This window comes from Pseudonaja textilis, chromosome 1, assembly GCF_049901715.1.
Source record: "Pseudonaja textilis isolate UNSWEBS1 chromosome 1, rPseTex1.2, whole genome shotgun sequence".
NCBI lineage: Eukaryota > Metazoa > Chordata > Lepidosauria > Squamata > Elapidae > Pseudonaja > Pseudonaja textilis.
In genome coordinates this window covers 82110226-82131835 of record NC_141990.1, presented here as the reverse complement: position 1 = coordinate 82131835, position 21610 = coordinate 82110226, and the positions used below count along the sequence as shown (strand labels likewise).

At 35.7% G+C, this 21610-nt stretch overlaps 1 protein-coding gene across 1 annotated transcript; it reads left to right on the top strand.

Annotated features, from left to right (window-relative positions):
• Positions 1 to 483: 483 nt before the first annotated feature.
• On the top strand, positions 484 to 21610 carry PCMT1 (protein-L-isoaspartate (D-aspartate) O-methyltransferase). Its single transcript, XM_026705655.2, has 8 exons — positions 484 to 785; positions 6148 to 6252; positions 8293 to 8324; positions 10079 to 10183; positions 10901 to 11021; positions 12326 to 12411; positions 12938 to 13160; positions 19379 to 21610. The coding sequence occupies exons 1-7, from the start codon at positions 539 to 541 to the stop codon at positions 13115 to 13117; spliced, it is 876 nt and encodes a 291-aa protein (XP_026561440.1). The 5' UTR covers positions 484 to 538; the 3' UTR covers positions 13118 to 13160; positions 19379 to 21610.

The following is a 21610-nucleotide window of genomic DNA, read 5'->3' as shown; positions in this document are numbered from 1 at the left end:
CCATTTCTTTGGTGTTTTACACAATCCATGTTCAGCTGACACATCTTACAATTGCCTGTGTTTGCCCACCTTGAGCCATCCACTAACACACTGGTGAAGTCCACACAACACACAGATCCAACAGTATGCATAGTGTGAACACAGCACACTGCTATTTATACATATGTGCACTGCTTTAGTGCACATATATAAGACGCATATGGCTGTTTATATGCCTACAAGCAGTGTTTAATCTAGCATCACCCTATTTCAAGTGTGTGAAAAGCATTTTTGTAAACTTTCAGCTCCACTCTAAGAACCTTCCACCTCACATCCCAAGCTGTTGAGTTATATATAGAATTGTCATCGCATGCTTCCGTTTAAAGGAGACATCTTCATCCGCCCCCAACGACACCACCTTTATCCTCCTCCTCCTCCTCCCTCCTCAGTCAACACCACTAACCCCACCCTCACTGGCTCTCCAGTGTCCCCTTTATTCGGTTAACTGCGCCTGCGCATACCGGCCCCGGTTGCCCGGCGGCGGCAGCGGCCGTTCAGAATGTCGAGGGCGCGAGGAGGCGGGGGAGCAGTCCCTCCCTCCGGCGGACGCGCAGCAGCAGCCGCTGCCGCTGGAGGAGAGGAGGCGGCGCCTGTGTCGGCGCTGGAGGTTGTGTCCTTCCTGGGGAAACTCCTGTGCGCAGTCGCGGCACTGAAGGCGGCTCTCTACCTGCTCCGCAGAGTCTGTCTAACCATGGCCTGGAAGTCTGGAGGCACGAGCCACTCGGAGCTCATCCACAACCTCCGCAGTATGTGTGCGCGCCCGGCTCGGGGGAAGAAAGAAAGGAGTGGGAGGAGGCAGAGGGAGGGGCCAAGGGCGCGTGCTGCCCATTCTTGAAACCCGACGCAGGCATGCGAGCACCCACCCTTAGCTCCCGGCCGTTGCTAGGGAGTGTTCGCTAGGATTCCTGTTAGCCCTCCGTGTCGCGCGCTAGGGCGCGAGAGGGGGTGAGGGGTGAGGGGAGTGAGGGGAAGAAGAGAGAGGAAAAAAAAAAACCAACCGTCACTCGGCGACCTCTGGAGACTTAAAGCGGGGGCGGCGTGAACTTTCCCGCTCGCGGCTGCTTTTTGCGGGGCGAGGATGGAAGGCGCAGTTGTGCTCGCTGTAGTCGCCCGCCAAGCGGGCGTGTCTCTTGCTGCGGGGAAAGCCTGTTTGGAGGGCAGTGTCCGCATAGCTTCACTGTCAGGCCCCGCGGTGGGAGTTAACGCCCGGAGCCTGCCTTCCCGCAAGCCTTGCTTTCTTTGCTGCTTTCGGTGGGATTTCTTCCTCGCTTTGGCGTTCGGCTCTTCTTTCTATATACGGGTCTAGGGACCTTTATGGCTGCATGTGCCGTGAAGGCTGCGCCTACGTAGTTTCCTGAACTCGGGTCCGCTGTTAATGCATGCCTCTTTAAAACGGAAGGGTTTCTGATGGCACCCCTTTAGGCAGATGTAAGTTTCTAGTCCGTCAGGTTGCCCATTAAGGAGGAAAAAGTGCTTTTCGGAAAGCGTGGCAGGTGCCCTGTCTCTTCTGTCCTTTGCTTATTATTATGCAACATTTCGTCTCTTAGTGTGAGTCTTATCAGTTGGTATAATAAACTTCCTTCGCTTGAGCTGCCAGCCTTTTCTGTTTATTGGGAATAAACATGTTGCACGTTGTCATACAATAAGAGAGCTAAACAAAATACATAATACAACTATAATATAATTTTGTGAACTTATTCTTTGGGGCGTTTTTCAGAGAGAGGGTCATTGGAAGATGCACATATAAACTTCCTGGCCCCCCAGATCTGCCTTGAATAAATAGCATTTTGGTGTAATTCCTTATGAAACATTGAAGTTTATGTTTACAGGACTAAGATAAATCTATTTGCCAATTAAGATTCTAGTCGTTCCATTCAGTGAGGTATTCAGCACCAATAAATTTGGCATAATAACATGCGTCCTGGTTCATAAAATGGGGAAAAAATCATTTAAAGCAAATCTAGTCTGCTGTTTTCATTTGGCTTCCAATCTGGTTCTACTGTCTCATTAGTGATTGGGAGGAGCCCATTGCTTGAACCCTCCTTGAGGTCTTTCTTCCAAATTGGAGGGTTGTATGGGCGTGGGTGCGCAAAGGAAGTGTGGAAAGTTTAGTTTGCCTTGTTCCTTTGGCTCTTCCTTTGACAGCAGTTTTTTTTAAAGAGTGCAACTTAATGTCTGCAGACGTAGACTAACCATAGGGTTGGGGAAGTGGGGGGTGCTACAGTTTTTATCCTGGAAAAACCCAATAGGCAAATGTGGGTTGGGAAGAGGAATGCAAAAGCACAGGAAAAAGAAGGTGGCAAAACCAGATCCTAGTTTGACACAATTCTGCTGGATCCTTTCCTTGCAATCCCTGGGCAATTCCAATCCATGGATATCAAGATGGCTTTTGGGTACCCTGAAGCTCTGGGGCTACTTGCTGCCTTCAAGGCAGAATGCACAGTAGCCGAAAGGGCAGAGATAGTAGGGGAGATGGGTGAGGGGAGTTGCAGCACTCTTGTGATTGTAGGTATTTACCAATCACCCTAATTTTGATCACGTGACCATGGGGGCATGGGTCATAAGTTTGTTCATTGCTGCTGTAACTTTGAATGATCACCAAATAAATGGCCTTATGTTGAGAACCATCTGTAAGTACATAAGGTGCTTGGATCAGATTCTAGCATGATAATGGTTTGAATTTTATATATCTACACACTTCTAGTGGTTTGTAAATTTGCAAGAGTAGTAATGTTACTTTGCAGATTCTCAATGGCATTGTCATCTTTATAAAACTGATTTAAGAACCTTAAATATACAGACACCCTATAATCAACTTGGTGGTAGTTTCAGATATATTTTCTTACCAGATTCCTCTATGCCTTCAATAAAAACAGAGCTTCTAATGTACTGCCTTCACTGGAAAAGTCTTTTAAAACTCAGGGAGATATTCAGAAATGCATAAGCCTTGAAAATAGGTAATGTTGAATTATATAGCACAATCAAACATCAGGGGTTGAGCACAAGAAATGTTTATGACATTTTATATTATGTCATAAAATGTTTAACGATAATTTTATGATGTAATTTGTTTATAAAATTTACTAAATTTCAATTCCATCAGAGTCAAGAGGTTCTACGGTAGGTTCAGGATTTTGGATGTAAGCAGTTTGAAGTATCTTGGTTCAAAAAGTCTTGCCCTATAGTATACCATTTTTCCCAGTTAAATGTTACAGATACATAAGTTTTAGTAGTATATAGATTTAAAAGTTATGGAATCTATTAATTTTGAACATGTTGGTAGTAATCTTAGTGATTAGATAAGTGTTGGAAGCTCATATATTGTAAATATGTAGGCAAACGACTTGAGATTATTTTTTAGGAACTGAATAATCATTACATAAAATATAATTTTTCAACTCCTCTTATTTATTTACATCTCAAAAAAGCTTAGGAATGTTTATTAAAACAAACCTAAATAATCCTTTGGTACAGAGTACCAAACTGATAGTAATAACATAGCTTGGAAGTTCTGCTAAAAATAAAGAACTGTACTATAATGTGGATCATGTTTTACATAACTATAGTCTTTGCAGTGTTAATACAAAATTGGTATTATAAACCAATTATTTTAAGGAGAAGCTTAATGCTTTCCTTTCCTTGAGTAGTTTTTAATGTTTAACAACATTATGTTTTTTTCTTTCCTGAGCAGTTTAAGTTGTACATGACTGCTATTGTACCAGGATACCAAAGACATAACTTCAGACTCAATGGAATCTAATTCCTTGTGTGACATATGAAACAAATATTATTTGTAGAATTTGTAGAAGACCATAGCTCAGTTCATATTCACATAGTTCATATTCTTTGCAGGCAAAAGTTCTCAATTTCAGTCCTTGTCATGAGCTTTAAAGAGTAAATAGCAGATAATGTAAAAGTTCTCTGACGTGTATTATAGTAGATAACTATAAACTCAATTTCAATATACACACTCATGTTTTAAATGTTGCAGAAACGATAATTTCATATATAGTTAGGAACTGGAAACTATTTCATATCAGCAGTTGAAAGACACCAACATAATTTTTTCTTCTGAAGTACAGAAAGTAAATTATATCAGTTGCTCATACCTTCCTCGATGGGAATGCTGTAATTCAGTGATGGCTAACCTTTTTGTTGTTGCGTGCTGAAAGTGCACATGCGCATGCCTGTATCCATAACACAATGCATGTGCGACACCCCCCCACCCCTTGCGCATGCATGCACAACCCCTGCTGCACATTGCGCACCTCTGTGTATGCATGTGTGGCCCCTGTGCACATGGCCCACCTCCCATACATGCATGGCAGATACTCAGCAATCGGCTGGTGGGAGGCACGGACGCATGCTCAGTGGATCGATTCTGGGTGACGGTTCGCGTGCAGGCAGAAATGGCTCTGCGTGCCACTTCCGGCACATGGGCCATAGGTTTGCCATCATGGCTGTAATGAGATTATGAACCATTTATGTATTTGATTTATATCTCCACTCAACTTATGGAAAGTAGTTGTTCTTTGGAAAGCTAAACTGAAAAAACAGTGACAACAGATTAGGTTTACTTGCCTTGATATTAATAATCTGTGTTTTGTATATATTTTATATATTTATGTAAAAAAAACATTCATTTGCATTTTTCTCTTTAATGTATTTCATTTAATTGTTAATCTATTATTTCAGTTTTATTTGCTTAATAAAATCAATTTTGTTTGCTTAATAAAATCAATTTTGTATTTTTTGTATGAGATGCAGCTGTGTCTGTCATTTGCAGCTCTCAGAATCTCAGTACAATAGAATGCAGATTTGAAACATTCTGGAGGTTGAACAGAAAGGCTGAACATATGGAGAAAAGAACAAGGAAATCAAATGGGCATCAAAATAGACTATGCTGGCAAATGGAATGTACTGTATCAGAACGTTATTCTGGTACAATGGGGGCAGGCATTATAGACAGTTTAAGAATCTAGAATCAAGCTTTTATTTTAGTTTGTTTTCATTTTTGTAATATTCACCTGTTTTTGTATTTATAATTGGATATTTGTATATTTTATTACAGTAAGCTACTCAGAATTACCTTGAACCACAAGATGGGTGGCTAATAATAATAATAATAATAATAATAATAATAATAATAATAATGCTTCAGAAACCTAGCAACAAACTTCTAAATAAAAAATCATTAGATCAAAAGCAAAGTGTTAAAACTAGGAAGATTTATTAAAGTGTTACAGTGCCTTAAAGAACAAATAAAGCTGCAGGTTGAAAACTGGCAGGCATTGTTCCTCTAAATCATACATTGTTCAGAGGCCAGACACTGATTCCAAAGAACAAATGAAGCCATAGACCGGAAAAGCATTTCACCAACTCTTCTGCTCTGTGGTGCTCTGAAAGCAGCTGCAAATCATACCAGGTTTCTGTCAATGTGAGGCCTTCAAGTATCTATGGCAGATTGACAACAGCAGTGAAAACAGTAACTTCTCAGAGAAGTCTGAGGGCCTCATGCATTTTTGACCATATTATTTTTCCCCATTCCAGAACTCCAAATAAGAGCAAAGGAAGAAGCCAGCCAGCTGAGCTCCCCCCCCTCCCAAATTAACTACCTTGATTGTTGAATTCTCTCTGTTTTGTACTTTAGTTCATAAATAATGTCATTTGTGAACTGATTTTGAAATATTTGAATCTGAAATATATATGTGTGTATGTATGTATAGTATGCACACTGACACATATGTCTTACATGCTTAAAAAAATAGCTAATTTACTGCAGTATCACAGTGGCACAAACTCAAAGGTTCTTCTTGATTCATGATTATTTTATAAAATAATTGTTTAGTTTCAAAACACCAGATGTTTCTTTTTTACATTTTTCACATAAATTGATATAAAAATAATCAATAGATTTTCTTCTAGCTATATTTTCAAGGGCTATGATTATAAAAATGTAATTTGCCTGAAATCCACGAGAGGTTTCATAAGAATAAATATATGTGTAAATATATTTTAGCATTTCATATAGTATCTGAACTGGATGCAGCTGCAATTTTAATAGCATTAACATCATTACATTTTGACTAACATCTTTCCTTTTTTCAGAAAACGGAATAATTAAATCGGATAAAGTATTTGAAGTAATGCTTGCAACAGATCGAAGCCATTATGCAAAATGCAACCCATATATGGATTCACCTCAGTCAATAGGTATAACCACATATATTCTGTCAGATTAACTAAATGTTCGATTTTCTTAAAGATTCTGAATTTGAGTCTGCTTTCTATATGCTTCAATCATGGTTTTGGAAAATGCAAAAAATGCTAAAATAATCAGAGAATATAGTGTATTTACTACAAGAAATTAGTAATGCGGAAAAACAGCTGAGGAAGAACATAATAGAAATGTGTGGAAATTAATATTGTAGTGTAGGAGTGCTGAAATGTATTTTCTAGATAGTACTGGAAGTCATTTTTCCAGCCCCCAAATTAATTATTTAGAATTCATGCTTCCAGGTGGTTATAAAAATTATATGAGATGCCAGATTTGTCAATGGCACTTAGTCATCATGACCAAATTTAGTCTCTGTGTTCTGAGGCAATATAGAATAGAACAGAAAAACAGAGTTGGAGGTCTTCTACTCCAACCACCTAAATATTTCTGAATGTGTGGAACATATAACAAACCATTATCTTCATGTTCTGCTTGTGAATTGTTTTCATTCATGAATGTTTTATCTGTCACTGTTGGAAGCAAGAAGCTGGAAAAATGGATTTGTAAGCTAATACTCATCAGAAACAACTTCTCCCACATTTATTCATATATATTGATTTCTTTGTGATGTAAATTCTGTGTGCTTGAGTATTTGCCTTTTGCAACTAAGAGATGAAAATATGGATTAGATTAATGTATTGCATTTAGCTATAATGTAATTTGTTTGGTTTTGAGTTAGTGTATATAAGTTACCACATAGTGTTAACTATGGTTTATAGTACTTAGCCCAGTGTACAAATGAAGCAGTTGGGGAATCAATATAGTTAGTATAATTATTCTCTAGCTCTACCTCCTCTTTAATAATCACTTTTTAAATTATGATAAAAGTTATAATTTGATAATAATTTGAAGATATTTAGATTCCCAACAAAGGTGTATGGTTTTAGCTGTGGCTGAATTTGCAATACTGAAACAAAAGGAAAAAAACTTTCTCAATATTCACAACCTAGTTTACGAGCAAAGCTATGTCTAGACAAGACATAATGGTTGGTTCAGTGAACTTTATAATGTTCTTAATGGGCTTGACCAGCATACCTTAGGAAAAACCTTTTCCGATACTCATATTCTCCATTTTTTTAAATTAAAGAACAAAAATTAGTTCCTTCTTGCACAGAACCAGAAACTTATAGATTTCAATATTTTAAGATGATTGCTTCTTCAAAATCAGGTCGTATTGGACAAATCCTTTGCTGCACAAAGTGGGAACAGTAGAATAGTTACAGAAACATTTTTTTCATAACACCAAGAACATATATCACGGAAAAGTGATTATATGGAGGTATAAGCTGTTTTTGCTGTATGAATTAGAAGAGTGATTCCATTCCTTCATTGCAAGGATCTATTGTATCTTTTGAGTGAATTATTCAACATCCCTATGCCTGGAGTCACACATTGTATTAAGTCAAAATGTGATTTGTTTGGCTTAATATAATATATGAACATTGGGGTACTATGGCCCAGTCAACTTTTGACTTTTTAAAAAGAAGTTATATCTGTCTGTCTTTTTTTTAAAGTCCAAAGTTGACTGGACCATAGTACCCCAATCTTCATTTATTACACTAAATCAAACAAACCACATTTTGAGTGTTGTTTAAATAATTAAAATCTAGCTGATGGTAAATCAAGTAAATATAAGACTAGGAGATGAAATGAAAATAACAGCTATGGAAATATTGTTACATAATATTTCATTGTAGAAAATTAAAAAAAAAATGTAAGGATGCAGTTGCCAGAATATCAACATGTTCATGTCCATGAAGTCACTAGGAATTGAATTTGATTCTGATACTTTATGAATATTTAGCACACGAAATATCAGTACATATTCCCAATCCAAGATCATGTTCTCCAATGATATTGTTTATTCTTTCCTACTCATTTAGTTATATGGTAGGCTGGCTAAAACACATCTGCTAGCTGAATCTATTTACTTGAATATATTTGATATTACTCAGTAAATTTTCTTTGCCTTGTAGGATTTCAAGCAACAATCAGTGCTCCACACATGGTAAGTCTTAGGTTTCTTACTACTGCAATTTCATACTTTAAATCTTGCTTCCTCATTTGAACTGCCAATGTATTGATCTTAAAATAATGAAGGTCTTATGTTAATCTTAAAGACTGATAATTTATTGTTACAGAAGTCTCATGTTATGGGAGAGGATTCATTTAATATTAGAATGTAATGTATGTGTTAATTCTTTAATTCCACAGGTTTATTCATTTCAGCACAAATTAAAACATTTCCTGAATGCATATTCTTTTTCCTGGTTTGGAAAGCCTTTACAAATGTAGTTAGAGGAGTGTGTCTTCTTCTATAACCTGCCTACTTCTTTTTCATTATGTCATCCTGTTCTTTATTCACATCTTAGTTGTCTAAAATTAAAAAGATCTTTGGTGCTTCCAAGCAGACAGCATCTATTGATACCAGCCGAAAGGATTGTGCAGTTATTACATAATTCTTCAACAAAAAAAATATAGTTTAATAAAAAGAAAATAGAAAAAGCTGTAGGAAAACATTAAATAAAAAAAATAGAAGACATCATCTAAAATTACTTGTAAAATGACACGAGTGAGACAGATTGACAAAAATATAGTCTGGAAATAATACCTTTTAACATTTCACTAGTGCTTTTTAAAATTGTTTTACTACTTTATACATTAATGAAGTTCATGCAATTGTTTTGAGAGAAAATACAAATAGTTCTTCAGTTATGTCCATTTATTCAAACTTCAAAGTTACAGCAGCACTGAAAACATATACTTACAGGTGGTCCTGTCACTTATGACCATTGCAGCATTCCCATTCCCATAGTTACATGGTCAACATTCAGACACCTAGTGACCGGCCTGCATTGTGATCACATTCTCCTGCCCTGCACAAACTATCTTTGCTTCAGTTCCCTTCATCTGCCTGTCTCTCCCCCTCTCCATCTCTTCCCTTTTGGCTGCCCTGCACGGCATGGTCCAGATGAAGAGACTACTGTATGGTGCTGCTGTTGCTGCTGCTGCAACCCCCAGCTAGTTGTTTTCTCACCTCCCTGGTTGCCAGGCTCCCTTTTTTGGCCTACTCCACTTCAACACTCTTAGCCTGTTGCCAGTCAAGAGCGCTCTCACACACTGTACATTCGTACCCCACACAAAGAAGTTCATATACTGCCCTGAACAAAGGAAGGAGCTGGGAAGGGAATATGCTGGACCACAAATCCTCTGCACCCTACATTCTGCTGGCCAAGGTGATCTGCCTGCTGGGTAGTGAGGTAATGCCTCCCCCTTGGCTACCTGGCTGCCTTGCCTTGCACAATACAGTTATCTTTTAGAAATATGCTTTATTGATGGCTTTTGTTTTTTAACTTTCTCTAGAACATTTTTTTCTAGGTCCAGATTCATTTGGCTTTGGATGCAAGCTTATAGATTCAAATTGGGTAGTTCTAGAAATAAAGGGGGAAGGAGATTTTAGAAATACATTTTTCTTTCAGTTGGCAAACTGCTATATATTCAGAGTACCCATTTCAGATGTAGTAGTAAAGCCCAGATCTTGTATTTGATTTTTAAAAAAATGCATTTACTTAATGAATTTTATTAGTTTGCCTTGAAATTTTAATGTAAAAAATATGATGACATTTGAGGTATCCATCTGTCTGTTTCAGTTTAAATACTGTTTTCTTTTTAGCGTTTAAAAATGTGTTTAAATCTTTATAAAAACAGATTTAATGGTGGGCAGAATCATAGTAAAATATATTTTTTATTCTTTCTGGTTAGCATGCATATGCTTTAGAACTACTATATGAACAGTTACATGAAGGAGCAAAAGCCCTTGATGTAGGATCTGGAAGTGGTATTCTTACTTCATGCTTTGCCCGGATGGTGAGAAATTGATTTTATCAAATAAATGAAATGTTTTGCTTTTGTTAATCAATAGAGTAATTATTCTGTTTAATTTTTAGAGATATTTAGAAAACAGTTACAAAGGTTTAGTTTTTTAAATTAAAAATATTCCTTTATACTCATAAAGTATTCAGGAAAGTGTTTGCACTTTGGGTAGCTGTACCCAAGTTATCTGGTCTACAAAATATTTCCTTCAAAAAAATGCATAAAACTGGAATAGCTAAAACCAGCTAATTGAGTTTCAAAAGTTAATCTCGCCTAATAGTTTAAGTTTTTGAAAGAGAAAAATCCTAAAAAATAAATAGTAAGAAATTCCAAGTAATTTATGCACTAAAGTGGTATCTATTATCTCCTTCAAAACATTTCAGAACTAGAAATCAAGCTGGTATTTGGGGTGCTGTGCATTGTGAGGCATGCAAATCTGTTCGTCTCTTGAGACTAATCTCTAGACTTGGAAACTATAACTAGCAATATTTATTTTTAGTAATAATTTCAAATGTTTAATTCAATCTAGTCTTTAGTTTGTTTTCTAGTAAAAATATAAGAACTATTTCTTTTATTGATTGAAGCCAATTGGTACCCTTATTACATCTTTTCAGTGGCATTTGTGTGGGGGCAAGGAAGGCTGGCAAGGATATATGTAACTGGCAATGTATTTTACTTGTGTGAATAATAATCCTTTTGATTTTGTTTCAGGTTGGTGCCAAAGGACAAGTTGTAGGAATTGATCACATCAAAGAATTAGTTGATGACTCAATAAATAATGTCAAAAAGGATGACCCTCTATTGCTGTCTTCAGGAAGAGTGAAACTAATTGGTAAGTACTAGAAAATATTACAAAATAAATACAGATTACATTGCATAGTGTGTAGCATTTAAATTTTGTTAATAAATTAGATTACATTCTCTTGTACTTTATTTTTATATAACTTTATATAACTGCTTGATCAGAAAGATTCAGGATGACATACAGATTTAAAAAAACATAGAAACATAGGAATGTTAACAACTTTTCTTAAAAAAAAAAAGAAAAAATGATCACATCCAAGGCAATTACACAGACTGAAGACTGTCAGAATAATCAGTGAAAATAACATGTCCTGATTAAAGGAGAAGGGAAACAGCTAGTTTTAAGTGTTTTTTTAAAAGCAGACATGGTTGGGCCATCTAAATTTTTCTGGAAATTCTCTTCTTTAAGGAAGACATAGCAACAAAGAGAAAACTATATTTTCCCAAATGACATTATTTAAACAGTGAGACCCTGTTCTTTACCATAGACATTTTTTCAAAAAAAACTATTAGCAAACAACCATTATGAGCCGTAGTGGCGCAGTGGTTAGAGTGCAGTATTGCAGGCTACTTCTGCTGACTGCTGGGTGCCTGCAATTTGGTAGTTCAACTCTCACCAGGCTCAAGGTTGACTCAGCCTTCCATCCTTCTGAGGTGGGTAAAATGAGAACCCAAATTGTTGGGGGCAATATGCTGACTCTGTAAACTGCTTAGAGAGAGCTGTAAAGCAATATATAAGTCTAAGTGCTATTGCTATTGCGAACTTCCGTGGCCTCCAAATCTGACATATCTTGCAGAGCATTTGAAAACTCTTTTTCACAAAGATTTAGTTAATAGGTACTTGAACAAGGTTATTTATTCCTTCTGGCTAGTGTTGTGAACTAAAACGGACAAGGACAGCAGTTATAGATTGTAAGTTGTATGTATGTATTTATTTATTTATTTTGTCAAGCGATTATTAGATAACAGGTATAAGTATAAACATGGTTATGAATACATGAAATGGATACGAATAAGAAAAAAAAGAAACAATAGGACAGGGACGGTAGGCACGTTGGTGCGCTTATGCACCAACTTATGAAACTTACCATATAATCTTAGGAAAGTGCATTATGTTGGAAATAATTATACCATGCTATTCTTCAACCGTAATCATTTGCACTATGAATTCTAGTTGGTAATACTATCAAAAATTAAACGGCTATCTTTTTTACTACATTTGAAGTTTTGTGTCAACTAATTTTGATATTCCATAAAAATGTTTAACCATTTAAGTAGAAATTTAGTGCTTTGACTAATAACATTAAATTCTTTATCCTATTTTTCTTTCAGTGGGAGATGGAAGATTGGGATATCCAGAAGAAGCTCCATATGATGCTATTCATGTTGGAGCTGCTGCACCTGTTGTACCACAAGCAGTAAGTAATATGTGTATATATGTACGTATTTGTGTGAGATAGGTGTACTTTGCATCAAATCTCTTTTAAGTAAAGAGGGTTAAGAATTTGCTTACACATGGTTTAAAAACATATTTAAACCACGTGTAAATAAATTCTTAATAGTATAAACATATTGCAGAGATGGAAATTTAATTAGATATGCTAAACTTATTAAATCATGTTGCTGGAATTTGAGGCTATAATATGTTTAAGTTTTAAAAAGCTTTTAGCAGCCCCGGCCCAAATTCCATTCATTTTTTTATAGGTTCATGAATAAGTTGCTTCCTACTTCCTTTACTTCCTTTCCTTTTTAATTTCCCCAAATTTATATTTCAACGATGATGGAGTAAAGAATGGAAAGGGCCCAAAAACCATTTCAGTCAATTTTGCAGTATAGTAATTATTGCAGTAGGAATTATTGCTTTGCAATGCTATATATTGAAGGACTGTTGTTTTTATACATTGTTTTTATAATAATATATATTAATAATATTTTAATGTGTAGCTTATAGATCAATTAAAACCTGGTGGAAGGTTAATATTACCTGTTGGACCTGCTGGAGGAAACCAGATGCTGGAACAATATGATAAGCTAGAAGATGGCACTGTCAAAATGAAGCCTCTGATGGGAGTGATATATGTGCCTTTAACAGATAAGGATAAGCAGTGGTCCAGGTGGAAGTGATTTTCAGTTCCACTGTCTTCTTCCACGCACTTGCATATACAAGGTGAAACTGTCTTAATTCTTAAGAGGGTAGCTTGCCACTACATCATTTGTTGTCACTATTGCTTTGTGCTTGATTATGCATTGGAAGTTTTGCATTGCTGCATAACCATGCAGTTTTTTTAATGTGCAACATTAAAAGGTAAAAACATAAAGAATTGCATGTTATTTCAGTATAATTTATTATTTCTTTAAATTCTGTAGTATGTTAAATAATAATCTCAATTGCTTAAAGTTATTCCCTAAATTTAAAGCTCTTTTTTCTTCTTAGGTCTGATTTCAACAGAGAATAAAATGTAAAATGGACTTTGGTAACTTCAGTAGGTTCAGAAAATAATAAACTCAATTTATTTTCCAGTCATTAAAAAATGAAATATAGCTCAGAAATCTGGAGGAAACAATACGACTGATACATTCTAATTTCAATTAATCTGGTTTTAGAGAAGCAAGTTATGCTTACAAAAATTGCTGAGCCAAATTCTTTATATTAGCATGTATCAGAATATTTCTTTTAAGTGTGATAAATATTGTTTGGTCTTCTTCAAGCTGACAGATTGTTCTTCCAGTTCAGTTAAGTTTTTTTAAATAACTCTGATGATTTGTCCAAGCTTGCTAATTATCCAGTAATACAGCGGAGACATAAGTATAGACTGCATTAAACACTTGCCAGTTATTAGTTTATAAATAAGTAAGCCAGCAATCTCACTTTGTTACTGGCCTAGAAATGATATAATATTGACTTTTTAACAGTTGTAAAGCACTTGTGCTCAAATGAATTCTTGAAATGTATAGCAGTTGAATTTACTAAAAGTACAGCAAGTGTATATACTAAATGTACTAAAGTATATTTTACATGATTCCATGTTCAGAGATCTAAATTCTGTGAAGCTAATTAATCATTATTTATGCATAAGACATATCCATATCTTACGCTTGAAGCTACAACACAGAGTTGAGAATCCTGTGACAGCAATGGAATATGACTTAAGTGGTGTTGCAGTCCATCCTCATTGATATGTATTGGTCCTTCCATGCTTTTATATCTAGTACAGGCTTGTAAAGTATTATTTATTTCAAAGCTTAGCATTTGCCTAATATATTTTCATAATCAATTACTTCCAAATATATTTTTCTTATTGTTGCTAAATTAATTCTCTGTATGATGGGGGAAGGGGGCAAGCCTATACATATCTATTTTAGGTAACACAAGTGCTTCACTTCGTTATAAATAAGTATGGTGACAGATGGTACGCTCATTTATCCTTCTGCTCTCAGTTGCATATCTGCTTATAATATGACTAGTCTGAGACAGGAATAGGCATTTTTGAAATATTCTATTGTAACTTGGAACAGTAGCTAATAAGGGGGGGAATATGGAAAAGAGAGAAAGAGATAGCAAATCTCTATCACTGTAGTAGTTATAATATATGGGAGATTGTTGTCTAATCTCTTACACACAAAATTATTGCTTTATTTATGGAATTGTGAAAGTGGCTTAAATAAAGCTTTTCTGAGTCATACAATAGAGATATCTCATTTCCATGAAAACTTGAACCAGAATCTTTTTAGCTTATTGAAGACTAACAGAAAGTCCAGGATTGAAGTTAAGTACTAAAACGTTTATAGACAAGCATCTGGAGGTGATTCAGTTATAAAAATACTACACCATCCATTAATTCAAATATTGTTTAAAGAACTTGAAAACCAACCAACTAGAAGATCTCTTTACAGAATGCCAGTTTATACTATGGAAGAAAAAACTACCAACCAATGTAGTAAAGGAAATAGCTTAGCTTTACTATAATATTTCACGAAAGTATTTGACGATGGCATGGGTAAACTGGTTGGTAGATTGTTCCTATTTCTCTTAATTTCAAGTAACAAACTTCCAGCCATGTATCAGCTCAAAGCTTTGTCAGAAGACCTACTAGGTTTGCATTAGTCCACATATTAATATCTCTAATATTCTAGTTTAGGGCGTGGAACCTGATGACATTCAGGTGTTCTGGGCTGTATCTCACAAAAAGCCAGCTAGAAAAGCCATGGGAAGATATAAAAATATAATTGTAGCCCCAAACACACAGATGTTAAAGTTGCGTTTACCTGTCCCACTTTGATGGTACATTTCATTAGTCATCAAATAGTTTGGAATAACATCACAAACTTGAAACATACATTGTTTTACTAGATTCAGCATAAACGTTTAAACATTTTAATTGAACCACAGCAAAGAGAATTTGAAAAAAAAACATGTATCTTGTGGTTTTCAGCTTCTGAATTATACATTGTGAAAAGCAAAGCTTAAAACTATTGCATACAGTATGAGGTGACTAAAAAAAATACTAATTTGTACAGAATCATGACTGCAAGTTACAACCTCAAATCCATAATCCTTCATGTTGCTCTTATCTTGCCCTTATTGTTTTTTCTGTGATAGTATTCATCATCATTATGTCTGCCTTCTTTCTTGTCCTATAATTTGAATCTGGAAGCTCCACATATTCCATAATTTATGCTGCCCTTTTCATTTCACCTCCATCTGTGTTTATATTAAATGGCTATGAATTATACTTTACACATATGAGAGTTTCTGATTTATAGCTGAAATCTAAGGGTTCTTGGGAAAGAATCTTATGCAATTTTGAGAAATTAAAATTGTAATTTTATACTCATTTTCCTTGGAGTGAGTACTAATAGATTCAGTGTAATTGATGCAGTCTTTGTTCCCACTTATAAAAAGGTTTTATTTTTCCTTTAGGCACTTGATGCTTTCTGAATTTCTTTTCTAAAATACACTGCTCAAAAAAATAAAGGGAACACTTAAACAACACAATGTAACTCCAAGTCAATCACACTTCTGTGAAATCAAACTGTCCACTTAGGTAGCAACACTGATTGACAATCAATTTCACATGCTGTTGTGCAAATGGAATAAACAACAGGTGGAAAGCATAGGCAGTTAGCAAGACATCCCCAATAAAAGAGTGGTTCTGCAGGTGGTGACCACAGACCACTTCTCAGTTCCTATGCTTTTTGGTTGATGGTTTGGTCACTTTTGAATGCTGGCGGTGCTTTCACTCTAGTGGTAGCATGAGACAGAGTCTACAACCCACACAAGTGGCTCAGGTAGTGCAGCTCATCCAGGATGGCACATCAGTGCGAGCTGTGGCAAGGTTTGCTGTGTCTGTCCAGAGCATGGAGGCGCTACCAGGAGACAGGCTAGTACATCAGGAGACATGGAGGAGGCCATAGGGGGGAAACAACTCAGCATCAGAACTGCTACCTCTGCCTTTGTGTAAGGAGGGACAGGAGGAACACTGCCAGAGCCCTGCAAAATGACCTCTAGGAGGCCAAAAATGTGCATGTGGCTGCTCAAACGGTCAGAAACAGACTCCATGAGGGTGGTATGAGGGCCCGATGTTCACAGGTGGGGGATGTGCTTACAGCCCAACACCATACAGGACGTTTGCCATTTGCCAGAGAACACCAAGATTGGCAAATTTGCCACTGGCACCCTGTGCTCTTCACAGATGAAAGCACGTTCACACTGAGCACATGTGACAGACATGACAGGGTCTGGAGAAGCCGTGGAGAACGTTCTGCTGCCTGCAACTTCCTCCAGCATGACTGGTTTGTCAGTGGGTCAGTAATGGTGTGGGGTGGCATTTCTTTAGGGGGCTGCACAGCCTTCCATGTGCTTGCCAGAGGTAGTCTTGACTGCCATTAGGTACCGAGATGAGATCCTCAGGCCCCTTGTGAGACCATATGCTGGTGCGGTTGGTCCTGGGTTCCTCCTAATGCACGATAATGCTAGACCTTGTGTGGCTGGAGTGTATCAGCAGTTCCTGCAAGATGAAGGCATTGATGCTATGGACTGGCCTGCCCGTTCCCCAGACCTGAATCCAATTGAGCACATCTGGGACATCATGTCTTATTCCATCCACCAACGCCACGTTGCACCACAGACTGTCCAGGAGTCGGGGGATGCTTTAATCCAGGTGTGGGAGGAGATCCCTCAGGAGACCATCCGCCACCTCATCAGGAGCATGCCCAGGCGTTGTAGGGAGGTCATACAGGCACGTGGAGGCCACACACACTACTGAGCCTCATTTTGACTTGTTTTAAGGACATTACATCAAAGTTGGATCAGCCTGTACTGGTTTTTTTAACACTTTAATTTTGAGTGTAACTCCAAATTCAGACCTCCATGGGTTGCTAAATTTGTTTTCCATTGATAATTTTTGTGTGATTTTGTTGTCAGCACGTTCAACTGTAATGAATGAAGTATTTAATAAGAATATTTCATTCAGATCTAGGATGTCTCATTTTTGTGTTCCCTTTATTTTTTTGAGCAGTGTATAATCAAGTGATTTTTGATGCTTTGGGAAAGGAGATCAGCAAAGGATGTATCTTTTTGTCAGTGATCATTGCTTCTGGTAGATAGAAGAAGCATTTCAAACTCTAGATTCAGCCCTTTGGGATTTACTGCTGAGTAGATTCAGGTGTAAATTGAATTATTGTTTCTTTGAATCTTCAATAGTATTACAGATTATTCCTTTTGACAATGGCAGATTTTGACCACTGACGTTCAGTATTATTCCTAAATGTGAAAATTGCCCTAAATCTCATTATATTGTTGGGATTTATATTTTGACAGAGGTATTTTTAAAATATTACACTTAAAACTTTTTATTTTGGCAATCTATAGTATATGTACCTACCCAATAGTATCAACTACTAAAAATTGTGATCCCTAGTTTATGTGATTTGGGGAAAGACAAAAATATTCTTGGGAGTTGGAAGGTGGGTGGTATGAAATCTGCAGCAAATATAAATATCTGTCTACTGAGTGTAATTTTGTTCTATATGTACTGCTTGGGCATCTTTCAAAATTGATTTAGATTTCATGCAAAAGCATGGACAGCATCCCTGCACTTCATTGATAAAAGTTGATGTGATTTTTCATTCTTTTGTAATACAGTAATAGCTTAAGATTCTGTTTTCTCATCTTTCATGTTCATTCAGTTATCTCCTTTGTTTTGGCTTTGCATGTGCTAGTCTGTATTAGTGTACTGTACTTGCAAGTATATGAATTTTGGGTTGTGGAATGTATTGGATGTGTATGCATATGTGTATATATTAGTTACACACACACACACACACACACACACCCTCTGAACCAGTTGCTTTCGTGGGCTGTTTTATATATTTGGTATTGGGGTCTAAATTGTATAATCATATATTTATTTTATACTTTGAAAAGTCTTAAAGGCAGCAGTAGTACAAAATCAAATAAAAGTTTTTGGTCACTATTCCATTTTTATTGTAAATGGTATTTAACCTCTTTTATTATAGAAGCTGCACATCCTTGCTTTAAAATCTATCCGTAATATAATTGTTACTTAAACTGGTTTAATACTTTATATTTGAATAGGGAAAGCCATTTTGCACATTTCATAATATTTTATCGTTGAAATGCATGCAGTGTTACTGTCCGTGCTTAGAAGCCGTTGTCCTACTGCCAATAAAGGTGTCTGTCGCAGAGGGCAGATAACATTTCAAATCTGAAAGGCTGCAGTTAGAACTAACATTTTCAAAGCAGAAACACTGGGCCATGTTAATGAATAATTTGCTTTTGACAACCAATCTTATTTAATGTTATTTAAGGTGTTGGGGAGTAATAGAAATAATGGGAGGAGGGTAAACTTTTTTCTTGCTGCTTTTCTGATCTTTTCCCACATTAAGTCTAATTAATCTTATAATAGTTTTTGTTTGTGTAGGCAAAATCCAGTTTCTCTAGAGGGAAATACTTTTATCAAAATTCTGCAATAAAATTTTGAACTCAGATTTCCCATTATGCAGCCTTTTGCACAGGTATCGAGTAATTGGACCATAGTTGCAAGTGAATCTCTACTGTAAATGGTCTGCAGATAGCTACAACATTCTTGTCTTCAGAAAAATAAAGGTAGCCGCATAATTTTTTAAATTAATGGCATTTTTACTGACATTTCCATGAAGTATATGAAGGGATAGGGAGTATTTCATTTAAAAATCACATTTTGCTTTGTTTAATGTGACTATTGCTTTGATGCTGACCATTTGGTTATTGGTTATTCATATTAAGATATGAATCTTAATTTTTCAGCAGTATCTGAAAGTGAGCTGAATTTTAAGAAATATATGTGAAAACTAGACTTAATTTTTTTTCTTTCAATTTTGCAGGGATGAAATATAAAAGCTACAACATCTGATCCAAACATAGTGTTAACAGTGGACTGCTCATCTCCAATTCTTAAAAGCTTTTTCCAAACCAACAGCATTGCGGCTTGTTTTGGACCGTGTTACACTGTTATCAGCATGGAAAAGTGGTTTTTTTTTTTTTAATTTTGTAGAGGTTTAATGCAAGTTTGATAATGGACTGATGGAAAAAAATTAAACCTGGGCAAATTGTTTCCTTTTAATATGCCCTTATTTTCATCTGTTAGTGATATATTTCTGCAGATAAGCAAATGTATCTGCAATTTACAATTCGGAAACTTTCTAACCATTTCAGCTCCAATGTTTGTTCATCAAACTGCTTACCTGCACTTTCTTATGCTATCTGCACACTTAAGATTTGTGTTCAGCTGACTCCTAGATCCTACTAAAATGAGATGAATTTTTTCAAAGCTATCAACGTGGTATTTATAGACTAGCATGTAGCATATACAATCAGCAGCTTTTCTTCTCATTCAGGAAATCAGATATGTATATCCATTTGGAAGCATCAACAAGAATAACATTTATTTTATGTCGCTGTTCAGGATGGACATAACTAACATAGTTCTTTCCTTGTAGCATAGCTAAGAAATTCATAGCTGAGTATTATTTCTAGCTGATTTACAGACTTGAAGTACCTTGAGTGTAATATAACAATTACTGTGTAAGTTATGTCCTAATCATTGAACAGTTCACAGTACTGCTTTGCCAAATAAAATCAAAAACAAAAAAGTGTGGCAAATAATGTTTTCAATAGAGATCTCTTGGGTAGTTGAGAGGTTGCTAAAACATTTCTACCAATAATTCACTTTCCCCTATATAGGAGTCATCTTGCATTGGAAAAACTGTACTGATCAACCAGCTTCAGAGTTTCTGAAGTGTCCCAGAAAACAGCTAAAAATATTACAAAGACTAAATAATCCAACCCCACTAACCTTTAACGGATTCTGGGAAAGAACCATGTCAACTGTTATTCCATATGATAGCAATGTCAATTACACTGATGAATAAGCCTATATATTTATATAACAACTTCTGAAGACTTGTCTATTTTGTTCAGTGAAAAATGAATATACACACTCATGATTCAAGGAAAGCCCAATGATTCTGATTTTAAAAAGCAATTCAAATTTAAGTCATCTTCATAGCAATTAGATGCCATTTGAAAAAATGTGTGAATACACCAAATATTTCAATTTGTTAATACTGAATCTCTGATGATCTACTTGGGAAGCCATTTTAGGATATTGCTTTGGACAAAATAATTTATTTGGGATTTGACTAGAATAACTTTGAGAAAAAGGAAGCTTTAAAAAAAAAAAAACCTTAACCCAAAGTCTTCTGAAAGAGATGCAAATTTTGCTCTTTCCCTAATTGAATAAAAACAACTTTTCTCCCTCATTTTCATTATCACCAATTAGTCACAAAAACATATTTTATTTAAATAACTCAATGACCTTCTATAAATAATTTTATACATTTAATTTATAATAGTTGTTTAACAGTTAATTTGTACTCCGCAACTAATTTATGAAGCCATGTAACATTTATAGTCAAATATATAGGGTAGTAAAAGTTACATGAAATACTTTGGGTGTAGCATCCATTCTTTAATTTTCTAGAACTACTACTGCATATAATGAATTAACCCTAATTAAATAAATATTTGATAATTACAGAGGAGTCAGCTTTAAAATGTTACTTGAATTATTGAAATCATGACTTCATATGGCCTTTATAAAACATGAGCTAATGCCGGTTTAGGGAAATAGCTAGGTTTAAGCATTATAAACACAGATTTTAAATTTAAAAGAGTTCAGGTTACACAGTTCTGGGAAGAAATCTAATGCCAGTCAGAAATAAAAAGCTAAAAAAGGGGGTGGAAATAACTAATCGTTTTGCGGATAATATGAATCATTGTGGAGAATGTTGAAATCTGGAGATGAATATACTGGCATTATGTCTGTAAGAACTGCTCTTCATGTTTTGGTGTTTAAATCCTCAGCTTTCAATTAGTGGCACATATAAAGCATCAGAAAACAGAAGAGGATGGACTGTCCATTATATATAGTCCTAAGTTCTTTTGTGTTATATGTGAAAATAGAAAAAAATACTTTTAGACAAGCCAATCTTCATTATGTATGATTTTTCTGCTTTAGGTCTATTTAAATTAACTTAAAAGAGCTGTAGTTTTAA